Raw genomic sequence first — 16,321 nt, 5'->3', positions numbered from 1 at the left:
CCAATAAAGTATCGGATTCAAAGTAATTACTCCCTCCGTCCCATTAAAGTTGTCCACTTTTAAATTTTCAAAGTCAAACTCTACGAACTTTGACCATATATATTTTTAGTTGTGTTATATAATAGTTGATGAAAGTTATACCAATGAAACACACATCTAAAACACAATCAATCCATATAATTTTCATCAAATATTACATAACACAAACAAAAATATTTATAGTCAAAGTTCGTAAAGTTTGACCTTGAAAATAATAAATTGGACAAGTTTAGTAGAACGGGGGAGTATAATTTTGTCATAATTTAACCGAAATCTTTTTCAAAATAAAAACTATTTGGTAATTAAAAATTAAAAAACAACATATTTATCATACATCTATTAGTAACCGTGTGATCATTTTTTGTTTTGAGACATAGAAATTTGCTACCCTAATATGAATACTCGTAGAACAATTGAATATGATTTATATAAACTATATATTCATACACTATCTACATTTAATATTCACATATATTGAATTTAATTCATGATGATGTATTGGACAGAGTGAATGTGCATCTCGTGGGATTTAGTGTATTACAATTACGAATAAAGATCCTCTAAAGTTTAAATAATTTTATAAGTAAATTTAAAAGAATCTTGACCATTATATTAAAATAAAGGGTTAAGAGTCAATGATGATTTTTTAATCTTAACCATTAATATTAATTCAATGTTTAAATTTTTATAACTTTACCTATAAGGTTTATTTCATCTTTAAAATATATATCCTACATTTACTGTGTTTCAATGTGTACAACAATGTCATTAAATTTTAACAAATTAAAATACTAAAGATAGTCAAATATTGGAAGCAACATGTCATGTACATATGTCATTGTAATGCGTCTTCAGTTCCATTACATACATGTATAGTATAATATAATTAAAGCCTAGTAAGTACAAATTATAAAAGTGGGATACAAATTTGAAATGACAGAAAGTTGTCATGCCAGAATGGTTATCGCATATATAGTTTTGATTTCCCAATCCTTTTTACAAACATATATATCTAATTTTTTTATTTTAGGTTTAATTATAGAAGGACGGTACTGTCTTGAAAATGAATTAGGTATCAATTACTCTATAAGTTTATAAATTACTTATATTCGAAACAAGATTACAAACGAACCTTGTTTGAACATTTTTTTTCTACTTTTATCTGGATTTCTCTATTTTTGTAGGATACTTCATAAGGGTAGGGTAGTCTTGGGGTCTAAACTCTAATGACATCATTCACCCATAGAAAATAATTATACTGTAGTACACTAATTTGTAATAAATGTAGTGAGTACGTTCAAATCTTGCAACATTGTAGTTTGCTATTGAGTTAGATCTAACTCCATAGAATGATATCCAATGATAAGAAACATTGTCTAGAACGAGTCCTTAGAAATGATGGTATAAAGGGTATATGAAGTCAACGGTTTCTCAACTGATTTAAACACTTTTGGAATAATTGTAGGAAATTATTTCCATTGAAGACGAATTTGGCATTACGTTAGTGTCGACCCATTGCTAATTATGCTCTAGTTTAAACAGTTAACCAACCGCCATCGCAACTAAAAGAGGGGAATAAGAATGATTGAAATGTGTAAAAGCAGTTAGACCCCAGTTTATTCAAACAAATTATATAACTCATACATGACATATATATTGTGTGGTGTTACAAGAATCTCATTATAATCAAGTACTTATTGTTTTAATTGATGACATATCTAATTAATCGTATGAAAATGATAGTTATACCAATACCAATCAACTTACATATCTATATAGTTTGATTGGGTATCTTTGTCCATTATCACACACTTATATACAATTAACATTTTAATCCTTATGTTGATTTCAAAGCATCTAATCCTCTTGTTTTTTCTATATAAGTTAGTATCGATAGTGTAAATCAGATCCCCATTACCCCTTAACCATGATTTGATTTAAGGGATAATAAGAGGCCCCTCCAACAACGATTTAAAGTAAGATACCAAATGAATATGATACCCTTCGAAAAGGTTTTAGAGATGCGGCAATATATTTATGAAAAATGAGAGGAAGTGAATCCACCAAATGTTACAACAGACAATCATATACATAGCTTATCCTTACATAGATTTTAAATAAACATTCGTGCTGATTAATAATATAGACACACATGATATGATAGAATGTTAACATATAAATGGAGCTTATTCGCCTTTGACCAATAACAATGATTATATTGTGATTGTAAGACTGGTAGAAGTGTTTTGATAAGAAAAATATTAATTTTCCTGATTTTTTTTTTTAAATCCTTTTAAAATCATCAAGATATAACATGTGTGTTGCTTTCCTAATTTCATACTGAGTATTTTTTTTTAACATGTCATGATCTTGTATTTATGATGATTTTTAGAAGGGTGAGTTAGAAAAATATATCATTATCTGACAATATATAAATAATAATTGGCTCGTTAATTCCTTTTAAACTCATGTGTATAGATGATAGAATTAGACTTTTGTACGTACGTAATGCACGGTGGTTAAGGAGTTTTTGATATTTTTATCGAGTATCAATTTAAATTGAATTAAAAATAAAAAATTTGTAAACTTCGATTAATACATGGGACAAAAAGTAATGAAAGCCGGCCAGCGGCTTCGAATCATGTAACGTATACCAAGATATGAAATTTTTTACTTTGTTAGTTTCAAACTTTCAACACAAAACGTTATTGTGTATAGCAAATTTGGAGTGGAAGGTAAAAGATTTCATCTTTTTACATTTTTGTAAAAAAGAAAACAAGAGACAAGACTTACTATAGTGACTTACTATATAGCATAGTCAAAGAGAAGACATGACCAACTATATATGCCTACTTCCCACATAGTGATACTTTCCGTCCTTTCGAATCCAGCCTATATAAATTCATTCAAAAGCACAACTTGCCCATAAAATCTCTACCTTTTTGCCAAAAATTTATATTTTGGTTAATTTTCTAGATAAAGGTCGGATTCTAATAGTGGGAATCCAAACCCATACGGTGGATGTAGATATTATAGACAACAATCTTAGCAGCACTTGAAATGGATAGCTTAATATACATACTTGAATTACTAAAGAAGTAAATGATATTAGAACCCATTGCAAAAGCATTCAAGATATAATTGGCACAAGCGATGATTTAATAAATTTATTGCTTGAATTGGCTCGAGTTTTTTCAACTTTTTTGCAAGCTTAGAAGTTATAAATCCGGGATGAATCTACATTGTGTAATTGTCGTATTTCTAAATTTTCTTTATTTTATCTATAAATTTCTTGTACATTCCAGAAATAAAAAAAAACACTATACCCTCTCAAATAGTCACTATCCCTACAATTTTTTCCAACAATTTTGTATTAAAATCAATTATTGTAATTTCAATTTCCATTTTAACGATTATAGTTGCAACTTGCAAGTATACACGCGCGTTTTTTTGTTTTGCAATAAAATAGATTGATATATTGACAATTGATACCATATACTCAGTTCTGTGTATCCATTTTTTTTTATGTACAAGATATGCTAGCTAGTTAATACTAGCATTAATATTATCCAAAACTCTAACAAGGACTAGTAGAAAAGAGACCAAAGAATAATAATGTACTCAAATCGCAAAAAGTTAAAAGAAACGATATTATAGGATATACGATTTAATTTAGCTAGTCCTTACGACAGTCTAACCGACTTAACTAGTAAGGTGAAGTCGAACGAAAAAGAATATACGATTGTTCGAATAGAATGTACCATTCTATGTTATATATAGACAACGTCATATATATACCGACCCAATGTAATGATCGAGAGACAATCAATATAGAGAGTATCTTTCTAGTATCTGTGCATACATCAGAAATGCATTTAAACCTTGTTCAACTGTCCACTATTGAAGTCATAACCAGCTTAGACAAGTGCACCATATATATAGCCATGGATAAATAGCATTAATCAAAAAATACCTAAATCCATAGTGTACGTCTTGCAATTGCCACCGGGAACAGAAATAAAGTCGATCGATTTGTGAATAAAGTTGTCCCAATTACTAATAAAGTCTTCGTGTTCCACCTGAAATCGACCCAATTAAGGAATGGCAATATAGGAACCCAAAACATTTTTTTATAAGAAGTGATATTAGTACCACTCACTTTGATACATTTAACACAATTATGCATTACTGGTTTATACAGTCATCTGTAAAACTTATACGTTATGATACATATATCAAAAATCGTGGTACGAATATCATTTCCTTTTTTTATTAATACTATAGCTAACTAGGTAGCCACTTTTACCAATATTGATCAAACTCCCTATGCAATTATTGATTCACTCATTAAACTTAACCACCTAAAGACCTTTTGTTTTATGTTCCTTTTGAGCTTACCATAGAATCCTAAAAAGTTGTTTACCCTCTCATCCATACACTATTTATAATTCATTACCACCTTTTCTTTATTGTAAAAAAGAAGAAGAAAATTCACTCATCTATATCCTTCTCTTACTTCCATATGAAAAGTTGATGGATGTGTGGGGATGCATGTCTCATAAGATGACATAAATAACACCAACCCATGATTCTTTATATAAGTGCACACTCTCCCTTATGTTGATTCCATCTTTTCCTTCTACTTCTTCTTCATCTTGTACACTCCTTTAGTTATCTATCAAAAAAGATTCAAAAACTTTCTAAAAAGCAAAAATAATGGAAGGAAAGTATGAAGAGAACTTGAATTCTCATCATCATAATCCATGTGTAGAGATAGCCATGGAAATTCATAAGGTTGAGACACCACCTAAGAGAAGTAGCTTACAAAAGCTAGGAAATAAGCTCAAAGAAACCTTCTTTCCTGATGACCCTCTTAGGCAGTTCAAAGGACAATCCACTAAGCAAAAATGGATTCTTGCTTTTCAATACATTTTTCCTATACTTCAATGGGGTCCTCATTACAACCTTAATCTACTCAAATCTGATATTGTGTCTGGTCTCACAATTGCTAGTTTAGCCATTCCTCAGGTAAATCTTTGTCTTTTGTTTTGGATTATATATGTTTTTTTCTCCCCAAAGATATATAAACACACGTGACAACTTTGACTCTTGGGCTATTATTAATTTGGTCAATAACCTCAATAAGGTGGTCACTAGCTAGTATTTATGCTATGCAAAAATTTAGACTAGTATTTCTTCTAGTTATGTGACATGAACTTTCTGTTGATTTTAATTATGGTTTTTTGTTTTTTAGGGAATAAGCTATGCAAAGCTTGCCAATCTCCCTCCTATTGTTGGTTTATGTAAGTATTTTTTTCTCTGATCATGATTAAAAGTTACCAATTTTGAAGGAGCAAATTATCTTAAAAGGCATAAGTGATCGACTTTTTGTACCATATTTTTTCATAAAAATGCCAAAAGACACTATACTTTACAAGGAAACAAATAGTATCTTACTATTGAAAAAAAAGAAATAAGTGCATCAAGAATCTTTTCACGATGATATTTTGTTTCAAAATTTGTCCAATGGATGATTCATGATGGAGTGTTCATTTTGCATTTCTATATGAATGAACCGTAAATCAAATTAAATCATGAACTAAACATGTACAACATCAAATTACTGTTAGGACTAGAGAAATAAAAAGTATCAAACATCTAAAATGAGCAATGTATAACATGAACCTAAAAATTTTTACCTATTTTTTTTTATGTTTAACACATGACATACTCTCACTACTCTTGTATTTTTTTTTTTTCGTTTTAGAGGGTGTTTGAGATTGCGTTATAAAATGATTCTGATTATTGAGTTTGTAAACGCAAATAATCTAAAAAAGTGTTTGTATGAAAAATTGATTATTTGCTATGAAAACGCAGTTTTGGAAAAACATGTGTACCAACATGCTTTTTTCAAAACGCAGATTTTGTTTTGTAATTGCAATACCAAAAACCCCCTTAATCTTTAACTTTGTTACATGTAACAATCATATTATTAGGTCTATTTCGAGGTCTATCTTTGAATCTTATCAATCATATATTCTTCATCTTAACTTCATGTATTTTTTTAACGCCATATTTGGGCTCAACGGCAGTAAAATGACATGTTTAAAACACTATTTAACTTATTGCAAATATTTATACATAACTTTGGATGTTAATTAATGTAGATTCAAGTTTTGTGCCACCACTAGTATATGCTGTACTAGGGAGCTCAAGAGATCTAGCAGTTGGACCAGTGTCAATAGCATCATTACTGATGGGGTCAATGCTAAGACAAGAAGTGTCACCAACCCAAGAACCTCTTTTGTATCTCCAATTGGCTTTCACTTCAACCTTCTTTGCTGGTCTCTTTCAAGCCTCTCTTGGATTTCTAAGGTCCATTCTCTTTCTCAAACCATTTACTAAAAAAAATACTCTAAAATCAAATGTGTTGTAATCCGACGGTTAATAGATAATAATCATCAAAAACTATCATCCAACGGCAGAAAATTTATCAAACTTGTGTTAATTTTAAGTTAAGTGGTCAAATGAAAGTCCACAGGTGTGTGATGTTGACCGCCAAAACATTCATTCAATGGGCCATGCTCAAAAAGGGACCCACTCTTTTTTTCATTATGCACAAAATAATTTGTGAGATTTAAATGCATATAGTGTCCAAAATCATTATAACATTATGGTTTTGGATTTTTTTTTTTTTTCTATATAGGCTTGGATTCATAATTGACTTCTTGTCAAAGGCAACGCTAATTGGATTCATGGCTGGAGCAGCAATTATCGTATCACTTCAACAATTAAAAGCCCTTCTTGGCATTACACATTTCACTAAAGAAATGGGCTTGGTTCCTGTTATGTCCTCTGTTTTTCACAATACTAAAGAGGTACCTAATACTACTTTCTTTTATTTTAGTTAACTATGGTAAAGTTTTTTTTTGTTATAAACTAGTAATTAAATCAATGCTTAGGATGTAATAAAAGACTTCCAAAAATACCAGCCCTTTAGTCCACTCAAAATAATATAAAATAATGTAAAAAATGAACTCAAACATTGTTAAAAATAATATAAAAAAAACCTTGTCAATGAATCACCAACTCATTGGTTATGACTTATGATATAATCTTGCAATTTTAAAAGAAATCTACATAAGACAAATGCAAAATGAATATTGCCATGATGATTTTTGGACCAATTACCTTGAAAAATTAAAATTATACGAAACGAGACAAAGAATAGTTATACGACATCGTATTTTGGATATGCATACTCCGTTCTTGTGTGTTTTCTTGATTCATATATCGAGTTACTTATTGTATATTAATTTCTGAATGCAGTGGTCATGGCAAACGATCTTGATGGGGTTTTGTTTTCTTGTATTCCTGCTTGTGGCAAGACACATTGTAAGTAACATTGCATGTATATATATATACACGTATACATGTTGATTGGTATAACATATTTTTTGAAAAGATTGGTATGACATATGAATAAAGAAAAGCTTGCAAATGATTTTTTACAAACTCGAAAAATAATGGGATTTTTTTTTTTTATCATAAATCAAGTACTTTTCAAGTGCTGAAATAATTTTCTCATTTCAAAAATATATAGCCGCAAACCAAAGGGGGCACATGTCACGAAGGTCCAAAAAACATGTCACGAGAAAGGGCGGTTCAAAAAAGTAAGGGGCATCCCTTACTACAGGACATATTTATCCTCATTATTTGTTTTGCCAAACAAAAATTCTTTTTCCCCCCTTTATTATATTATTTTCTATTTTATTCTTTGTAGTACTCGTTTATTTATTATATTTTGCGACTTTATGAGAAATTAGAAAGATGATATTGTAAGTTTGTAGCAATAATGTTTCAAGCAAATGTATCTCCACATATGAATCACAAGCATGAATTACGTTGGGAAGGAATCATAAGAAAAGTGTACCTTATCATAGAAATTGTATGATTATCAATAATCATTGGGGTAACAAGATATAAAAAAAATAAATTGTAATGACCCATCGACTTATAGATTATCGCCTTATCATTTTAAGTTCTATATGATTGATACTTTATAATAAGTAAGAATTATTGAGCTCTATTTCTACATAAACAAATGTGCAATAAGATTATAGTAATTAAAAGTGCATTAAGAAGTAAAAGATGCATAAAACCGAGACATTTACTTATTTGTAATACATGTTTAATTTTATGATAAAATAAAATTGCAGAGCATAAAGAAACCAAAGCTATTCTGGGTATCAGCAGGAGCACCTCTACTTTCAGTTATTGTGTCTACACTCTTTGTTTTTGGCTTCAAAGCTCAAAAACATGGCATTTTAGTGGTAAGTTTTACTAACCATCATTTTTTAACTATGAAGGTATTCTAGAAATATTGAAAGGATGTTCACATAGAAGTTCTTAAATTTCATTAAAAACCAAAAAAACTACTTTTTATAATTTTCAAGTATTTTTCATTTTAGAAGTAGAATAATTAACCCATTGGAGTGAATCATAACTAATATATGCTAACTGTTATAATATATTACTAGATTGGAAAGTTGGAACAAGGACTAAATCCACCTTCATGGAACATGTTACATTTTACTGGAAGTCACATAGCCTTAGTCATGAAAACTGGCCTTATCACTGGCATTATCTCACTCACTGTAAGTTACAACAAAGAATTTTTTATTGTACTATAATTTAACAATTTACAACTTATATAACTTATATATATATAGCCCATAATAATTCTCTTTAAGGACTTTTCTTTATGTATGTGTGTTTTGATAAAAACAGGAAGGGATAGCTGTAGGAAGAACATTTGCAGCCCTTAAGAATTACCAAGTTGATGGTAACAAAGAAATGATAGCCATTGGAGTCATGAATGTTGTTGGTTCCACCACTTCTTGCTATATTACTACAGGTATATATATAATAGGCGGTTTCAATATAATTTTTGTGAATATGTCAATATATGCTATGATTTCTTTCTAACTCAAACTAATTGACCATCTCATCGGTCCAGGTGCATTTTCACGTTCTGCTGTTAACCACAATGCTGGAGCCAAAACAGCCGTATCCAACATAATCATGGCGGTGACAGTTATGGTGACGCTTCTATTCCTGATGCCGTTGTTCCATTACACACCAAACCTTGTATTGGGCGCGATTATCATCACAGCAGTCATTGGCCTCATTGACGTCCCAGCCGCATACCAAATATGGAAAGTTGATAAATTTGACTTTGTGGTGATGTTATGTGCTTTCTTTGGTGTCATCTTTATATCGGTCCAAGAAGGACTTGCATTGGCTGTAAGTGATATCCACAAACAAAAAAAAAAAAAACCAGAAACCTTAAGAGACAGATGATTGAGGTTTTAAAGATTTGATTGGAATTTTGTAGGTTGGGATTTCGATATTTAGGATGGTGTTACAAATGACAAGACCGAAAACAGTGGTATTGGGTAACATACCTGGGACTGATATATTTAGGAATAAACATCAGTACAAGGATGCTGTTTCAATCCCCGGTTTCTTGATTTTGAGCATTCAGTCTCCAATCAACTTTGCCAACTCCAACTATCTCAATGACAGGTAATTCATTCCTTCATTCTTATATATATGTATGATTGCTTTGTGTACTATTGGAGAACAATGGTTTGAGAATTCATCTATTGTTGTTATTTATCGTTTTCTTGAAGGATTTTGAGATGGATACAAGATTATGAGGAAGAAGAACCCAAAGGACATTCAGACCTTAGATTCGTGCTGCTAGATCTCGCAGGTAACTTCTATATTTCACTAGTCTAATTAATGACATTGGAGGTGTCATTTTCAGATAGCTTTGTGGGTAAATGGGTTAATTTGCGCAATACCAGATAACGGTTCAAGTTGGATAAACAGGTCAAACTGAGTGAATCCTGAAAGTTACCCATAGTCTATACAATTAAACAGAAACTCCTAAATAGTTTGCACCAAAAACGGTAGCTTGTTATCAATATAGTTTGGTAAACATGATTTATAGAACTACAAGCTTTACCTGTTGCGACCATTTTGCCACCTCTAAAGACGTTAATATGATATAAATTCAGGCCATCATGGAAGCATTTGGGTTGATTTAATATGTTAATGTCTGATGAATTTGTTTCGATTTTGTCTGATTTTCAGCTGTAAGTGCCATTGATACAAATGGAGTGACATTTGTCCAAGAACTCAGAAGGGTATTGGAAAAGAGGAATGTTGAGGTAAGTTCTTATTACAACATTTTAATTACTTTCATACTAAACTAAGTTGTTTAGTCTTGAACAATTTCTAGTTTGTTATCATAAGTATAATGCTATGTTCATGCTTAAGGTTTTCAACAGTATAGAAATCTCATCTAATTGCAATGTCACAAAACAAAGATTTGTCCCTTTCATTCCACCAATTATATATTCCATTTTCTACAGCAATGAGTTGACATGTTGAATTGTTTGCAGCTTGTATTAGTGAATCCGGTGGGAGAAGTGATGGACAAGTTGCAAAAAGCAAACGCAGACGATGTCTTACAACCGAATACACTTTACTTGACGATAGGAGAAGCTGTTTCAACACTATTTTCATCAATGAAGAATGTTTCATCAAATCATGTGTGAAGGAACAAATGTGGGGTGTTGCAAGTATCAAAATAGCATGATGGGGAAGAAAGAAAATATGTAAGTATTGCAATCTAATCCAAGGATTTAGATCTTGTTTTCCAGGTTATAGGATTTTTAAATTACGCTTGGAAACAAATATTGTTAAGGTTCTTAGAAGGGGCTGGGGCACCCCTTGATATATGTTATGGAACACCCATGTAATGTTTTGACCATTAAAATTTCAATTGTTTTGCAAATTATTTGCATCTACAGTCTCTCCTTAGCATTAAAAACTCCTTTACATCGATTATCTATAATAATCGCATTATACACAAGTTATAGAAAGCAACAGACATAAAGATGACACAAACGCATTTACAAAAGCATTGAACATTTAGGGAATCATTGAAAAGCATGTAACACACATTAACCTTAACCAGTCTTCCAGTTATACAAGTGGCTTTTAAAACAAGGTTCAAACAAAGCCATGGTCTTATTATCACAAAAGGGTCGGTCGAAATTCTTCCCGTAATTCAAAAAGAATTACACCCCACTCCCCTTAAGACCCAAGTTCCAAATCACATCAAAATGACCTGCAGCTGCTGCTGGTGGAGCCACAGCAGTTCTTCTCCTTGGATTATAACGCACCTTTTTCAGCATACGTTTTTCCATATGCATCCTTACAACTTCGATAAGTTCATCCGTCTCTGTCTTTTGCCTTTCAGCCTCTGCATTTAAAATCCAAACAAAGCAGAAAATACAGTCAGCAAAATGGTTTACCCACACAACAAAGTGGCGACTTGGACAAATTTATTCATGAGAGTAACAGATACATCAAACTGTCAAAACAAAAAATAGTTTCCAAAAGAACTTAATTTATAGTCTACAAACACAGCTCATGTTAAATAATTTTTTTTTAACATGAGATGAAAATTATGACCTTCCCGCATATTACGCAACTTGTTGAGCATTTCTTCCTCCTCGTACGCTTTGTCCTTTCCCATCTGGAAACCATTTACATAACAGGAGTATACCATAAATTGACCTCATATAAGTTTTAAAGAAATCTGTAAATCCAGCTAGATATATTGACTTCATTTACCACCCTAAATAGTGCCCTATTTCACGAGTAATGATCAAAAATAAAACCAAGTGATTACACAAATAGGTTACTTGGGCAACTCTTAGCGTGCATGTGGTTATGTGTGTCACAGCCTAAAATCCAAGGCTCATGACTACTAGCAAAAAGAACTTCAAAAATATCTTAATGCTCTTGAGTAAATTCAAACTCAAATGCGATAGTCTTACAAATTCTTGAAACGTCATAAACAAACTAAAACATTGTCTAAAATAAATCAACCAAACTAAAATGATTTAAAATAAAATAAAGTATTGATCCCCTGTCTTTCCCTATACCATCTCTTTTACTTGCTACACCACATATATATACAAACCTACAAACTCACGATTACTTACAGGGTTACAGCATTAATTACCCCTCCGTCTCAATTTAAATGTCATAGTTTGACATTTTGGGTCTTTCTTGTTTAACTTTGACCGTCAAGATTTTTATTTGTGCTATGTAATATTTGATGTAATATATATGAATCAATTAAGTTTTAAATGTATTTAATAATGATATAACTTTCACCGAGTATTATAAAACACAAACAATAATATTAATGGTCAAAGTTGTGAATGATTGACTTAAACAGTCAAACGTGGACATTTAAATTGAGACTGAAGGGAGTAACTTTTTTTAAAGACATTTATATTGAATCTATCGATACTTTATAACATAAAACTTCTACATCGCATTACTGACCCATTGGTTTTGATTTTTTTTTTATAAAAAAACAACAACGTACATATTTTTTTTGAAAGGCGCAACTACGTACATATAGTTAAGTTACGAAACCTCATTAACTGTGTAGTATTAAGAACATATGCTACGGTATACAGCTCCACATAAAAACTTAGCTCAACCAAATCGACTGTAAGGTGTCCTAGCTAAACATTAACAGGACAAAAATTCTAGCTAGAAACCAGAAGGTGTTACATACCTTAACAAACCGGCCCGCAATCTAAGCGCTTATTTGTTTTCTTAAACTTACTGGATAAATAATATCTATATATATATTAAGTTAATATAATATTAAATAAAAAAAATTATGACTTAATGGATTAAGTATTTTAGATTAAGTCACAACTTTTTGTTAAAATTTTGACAGCCACATACTCACTTTTTTTTCTCTCTATATAAATACAAAGAGAGTGTGTCGTCTGAGGGAAGAAGTTGAAGAAATTTGTGTATTTGTTTTGTAAATGTTGATGAACAGTTAATGTGCTTATTTAAAACAAGACGCAACTTTATTTTTATGTTTAGATTTTTATTTCTATGTGACATAACTTTATTTTTATGTTTAGATTTTTATTTCTATATTTGTGGATGTATCAATTTTATTTATATCTATGTAACTTAAACTTGTGTATTTTGAAAGAAGATGAAAAAGGCAAAAGGAAATAAAAAACAATTTAGATAAAAATGACGAAAATGCTCTCATATGTGATGAAGATAAGGGGTCTAATGGAACTCAATTAACATATAAAGGGGTATATAATGATATAAAAGTCTCTATATGATAATGAAAAAAAATAAAAAATAAGAAGGGTAAAGTTTGAAAAAATGGCATACAGCATGCCCCAAAATATGTAATAAAATTAACCTTTATATTTTTAGCTCTTCTAACTTTTCATTGTATGTACATGGTTAAATGGAAATTTAAGATATAAAGTCATCTATAATATTTTTTTTTCCTCAACAACACAATTGTAATTTATAGACTTGTTATATTATAACAAACAAATCCACATATACGTTTCCTGTAACTTGTGAGCCATATTGGTACAAAACAATAGATTTAAGTTTTTCTTTTTCTTCTTACTGTGTATTACTTTCCATATTTTATAGAAATTAGTGCTCACTTTAAAGATATGTTTGACAAAACTAGCAAAAGAGTTAAGAGTGAGGTTAGAATTAGGGGTTAGAGTTTGTAAAACTGAAGCCTTTAGCTAGTTGTATAAAATTGTTTGACAAATAAGTTGCGAGATGTAGCTAAAAAATGTATAGTTACATTGCACCTTTGGTCTCTGTGAGTGTTTTCGGATTCTAACCTATAGCATTTTATCCGTTTAGGTATCACTTTTAGGGTTCGAATCACTAACCAATTAACACAAAGTTAAAAAAAAAGCCATATAATTTATATCTATAAAAAAAACATAGAAAATAAATAAAACTTAACCACTTGAATTGAAATAACCTCAAAATTATAAGTATAAGTATATGTGGGAGAGAGATCAAATAAGAAGGTGTGTTAAGGAGAGAAGGGAAAAAATGTTATATTAACCAATCAAAGTGTGACACGTCGTTTTTTTTAAAAATTGCGCGGTGACATTTTTGTAAATAAATCAAACTTTTGGTCAGCCTGAGTTCAAGGTCGGTTTGGGTTCTAGGTCAGCTTGGGTCAGTTTGGTCAGCCCAGGTTCTGGGTCAGCTTGTTCAACCCCAAGCTAACCCAACCCAACCCCAAGCTGATCTAACCCAACCCCAATCTGACCCAGAACCCAAGCTGATTCAACCTGACACAAACCCGAAGCTGACCCAACGTGTAGATTATGTGTAAATTGTGTCAATCTAACCCAACCCCAAGCTGACCCAACCTGACCAGACCCCAAGGTGACCCAACCTGACACAGACCCGAAGCTGACCCAACATGACCCAAGCTGACCCAAAACCCATAATCTACATTTGTGTAGATTATGTGTAAATTGTGCCAAGCTAACCCAACCCCAAGCTGATCCAACCTGACCCAACCCAAAACCTAAGTTGACCCAAAACCCATAATCTACATTTGTGTAGATTATGTATGAATTGTGTCAAGCTAACCCAACCCCAAGCTGACCCAACCTGACCAGACCCCAAGCTAACCGAACCTGACCCAAGCTATTCCAACCCAGAACCCAAGCTGACCCAACCCATAACCCAAGCTGACCCAAAACCCATAATCTACATTTGTGTAAATTGTGTGTCAAGCTGACCCAACCCTGACCCAGACCCTAAACTGACCCAACCCGAAGCTAACCTAACCTAACCTAACCTAACCCCAAGCTGACCCAAACTGACCTGGACCCAACCCCAAGCTGACCTAACCTCACCAGACCCCAAGCTGACCCAAACTCACCTAGACCATAAGCTGACCCAACCTGATCATGCTAACCCAAACTAAGCTGATCCAACTCAGGCTGACCCAACCCAAGCTGACCCAACCTACTGAGAGTTGAAGCTGACCAAGCTTCACAAAACTTTAAATTATTTACGAAATTGCCACTGCGCTTTTTTTTTAATTTAGACACATGTCGCATTCTGATTGGTCAATAGGACCTTCTCTCCCTTCTCTCCTTAACACCCATTCTTCTAGGATCCTCATCCAGTATATGTGAACATATTAACATACAAACATACGAACATGTACTTAATAATACCTATTACATGTGAATTGTTCATATGTGAATGCCTCATATGAAAAAACTTATATATGATCTATCTAAGTGGAAAAAAATCTCAAAACTCCCGCCCCCTCCCTCTAAATATTCAGAATCGGTCTGTGGGTTTAACCGTTTTTCACCCTCAAAATCCCTCCTTATCAGGCAAGCTCGTTTTAATCTTTATTATCCTTTTTAGATTTATATCTTCCATATATGACAAAGTTATGAATTTTAACATTTTTCCAACATTCTTGAAGGAAATATGTAGTTATTATGTATCTATAAGTTGCCCGAGGTCTTTTTGTAAGCAGTCTTAGTCTCTCTACATGTCGGGTCTGGGTATGGTTGTTTACGTCCCATTTCCCCGGCTATTACGGGATTGGGTATTGTCAGTTGTTGTATCTATAAAAAACCTTTTTGTAGTAGGAAGAAAAAGTATGAGTATTGCAATCGAATTTAAAGATGTGTATCTTGTTTTTTGGGTTATGAGATTTTTAAGTTATGCTTGAAACCAGATATCGTTGAGGTTCTTAAAAGGGAATGGGACACCCCTTAAAACATATTTATGAAACACCCATGTAATGTTTTGACCATTAAAGTTTCAATTGGTTTTGTAACTTATTCATCTTTGAGAATGTATCAATGTTATCTTACGGGCAAATGTAAACTATCAACGGAATAACGGATATGGGAAGATAGATAACATTCCTTTGCAGCGTTTGGTTGGACAAAACATGGAATATCAAAGTTGCAAGTAGGTTTAACTAGTTTAGCCGTTAGACTATAGAAGCAACATCAACATCAACATCAATAGTAGTACTCGATCTCGCCATGAGCAACATGAAATGTAGAGTCTTAACTTTCTCCGGTGGTGGTAGAGATGCTACTTCTAGAACATCAGTCTAATTAATACCCTGGATTTCCTATCCACTAACCAAATAATCTGGATTACTACAAATTTCCGAGCTGTCAATAGATTCTAATAAGCTTGATGCCAAGATAATCTTTGAATTGTTGAAAGCGTTTACTTGCGACTCATGCAACCTGTCATCTTAAAATGCATCTTTTTTCTGAACAACCTTGTGTACTTAAAAAATGAACTGTAGGATGAACTTGAAGCGTGAGAA

General features: G+C 32.0%; 1 protein-coding gene across 1 annotated transcript; it reads left to right on the top strand.

The window, feature by feature from the left end:
• The first annotated feature begins 4,675 nt into the window (after positions 1-4,675).
• On the top strand, positions 4,676-10,906 carry LOC122595125 (probable sulfate transporter 3.3). Its single transcript, XM_043767441.1, has 13 exons — positions 4,676-5,067; positions 5,294-5,342; positions 6,207-6,414; positions 6,746-6,917; positions 7,369-7,434; positions 8,259-8,372; positions 8,580-8,696; positions 8,830-8,956; positions 9,059-9,345; positions 9,437-9,627; positions 9,735-9,817; positions 10,201-10,277; positions 10,512-10,906. Exons 1-13 carry the CDS (start codon positions 4,756-4,758, stop codon positions 10,665-10,667), a joined length of 1,959 nt encoding a protein of 652 aa, XP_043623376.1. The 5' UTR covers positions 4,676-4,755; the 3' UTR covers positions 10,668-10,906.
• The last annotated feature ends 5,415 nt before the right edge of the window (positions 10,907-16,321 follow it).

Source organism: Erigeron canadensis, chromosome 4, assembly GCF_010389155.1.
Source record: "Erigeron canadensis isolate Cc75 chromosome 4, C_canadensis_v1, whole genome shotgun sequence".
Lineage (NCBI taxonomy): Eukaryota > Viridiplantae > Streptophyta > Magnoliopsida > Asterales > Asteraceae > Erigeron > Erigeron canadensis.
Note: the sequence above shows the minus strand (reverse complement) of the source record. Positions and strands in the feature narration are given on the sequence as shown.

Coding starts and splice junctions, on each gene's coding strand:
- LOC122595125 (XM_043767441.1), top strand. CDS start 4,756: ATGGAAGGAAAGTATGAAGAGAACTTGAATTCTCATCATCATAATCCA. Junction 5,343..6,206: donor CCCTCCTATTGTTGGTTTAT/GTAAGTATTTTT, acceptor TAATTAATGTAG/ATTCAAGTTTTGTGCCACCA. Junction 9,818..10,200: donor CGTGCTGCTAGATCTCGCAG/GTAACTTCTATA, acceptor TCTGATTTTCAG/CTGTAAGTGCCATTGATACA.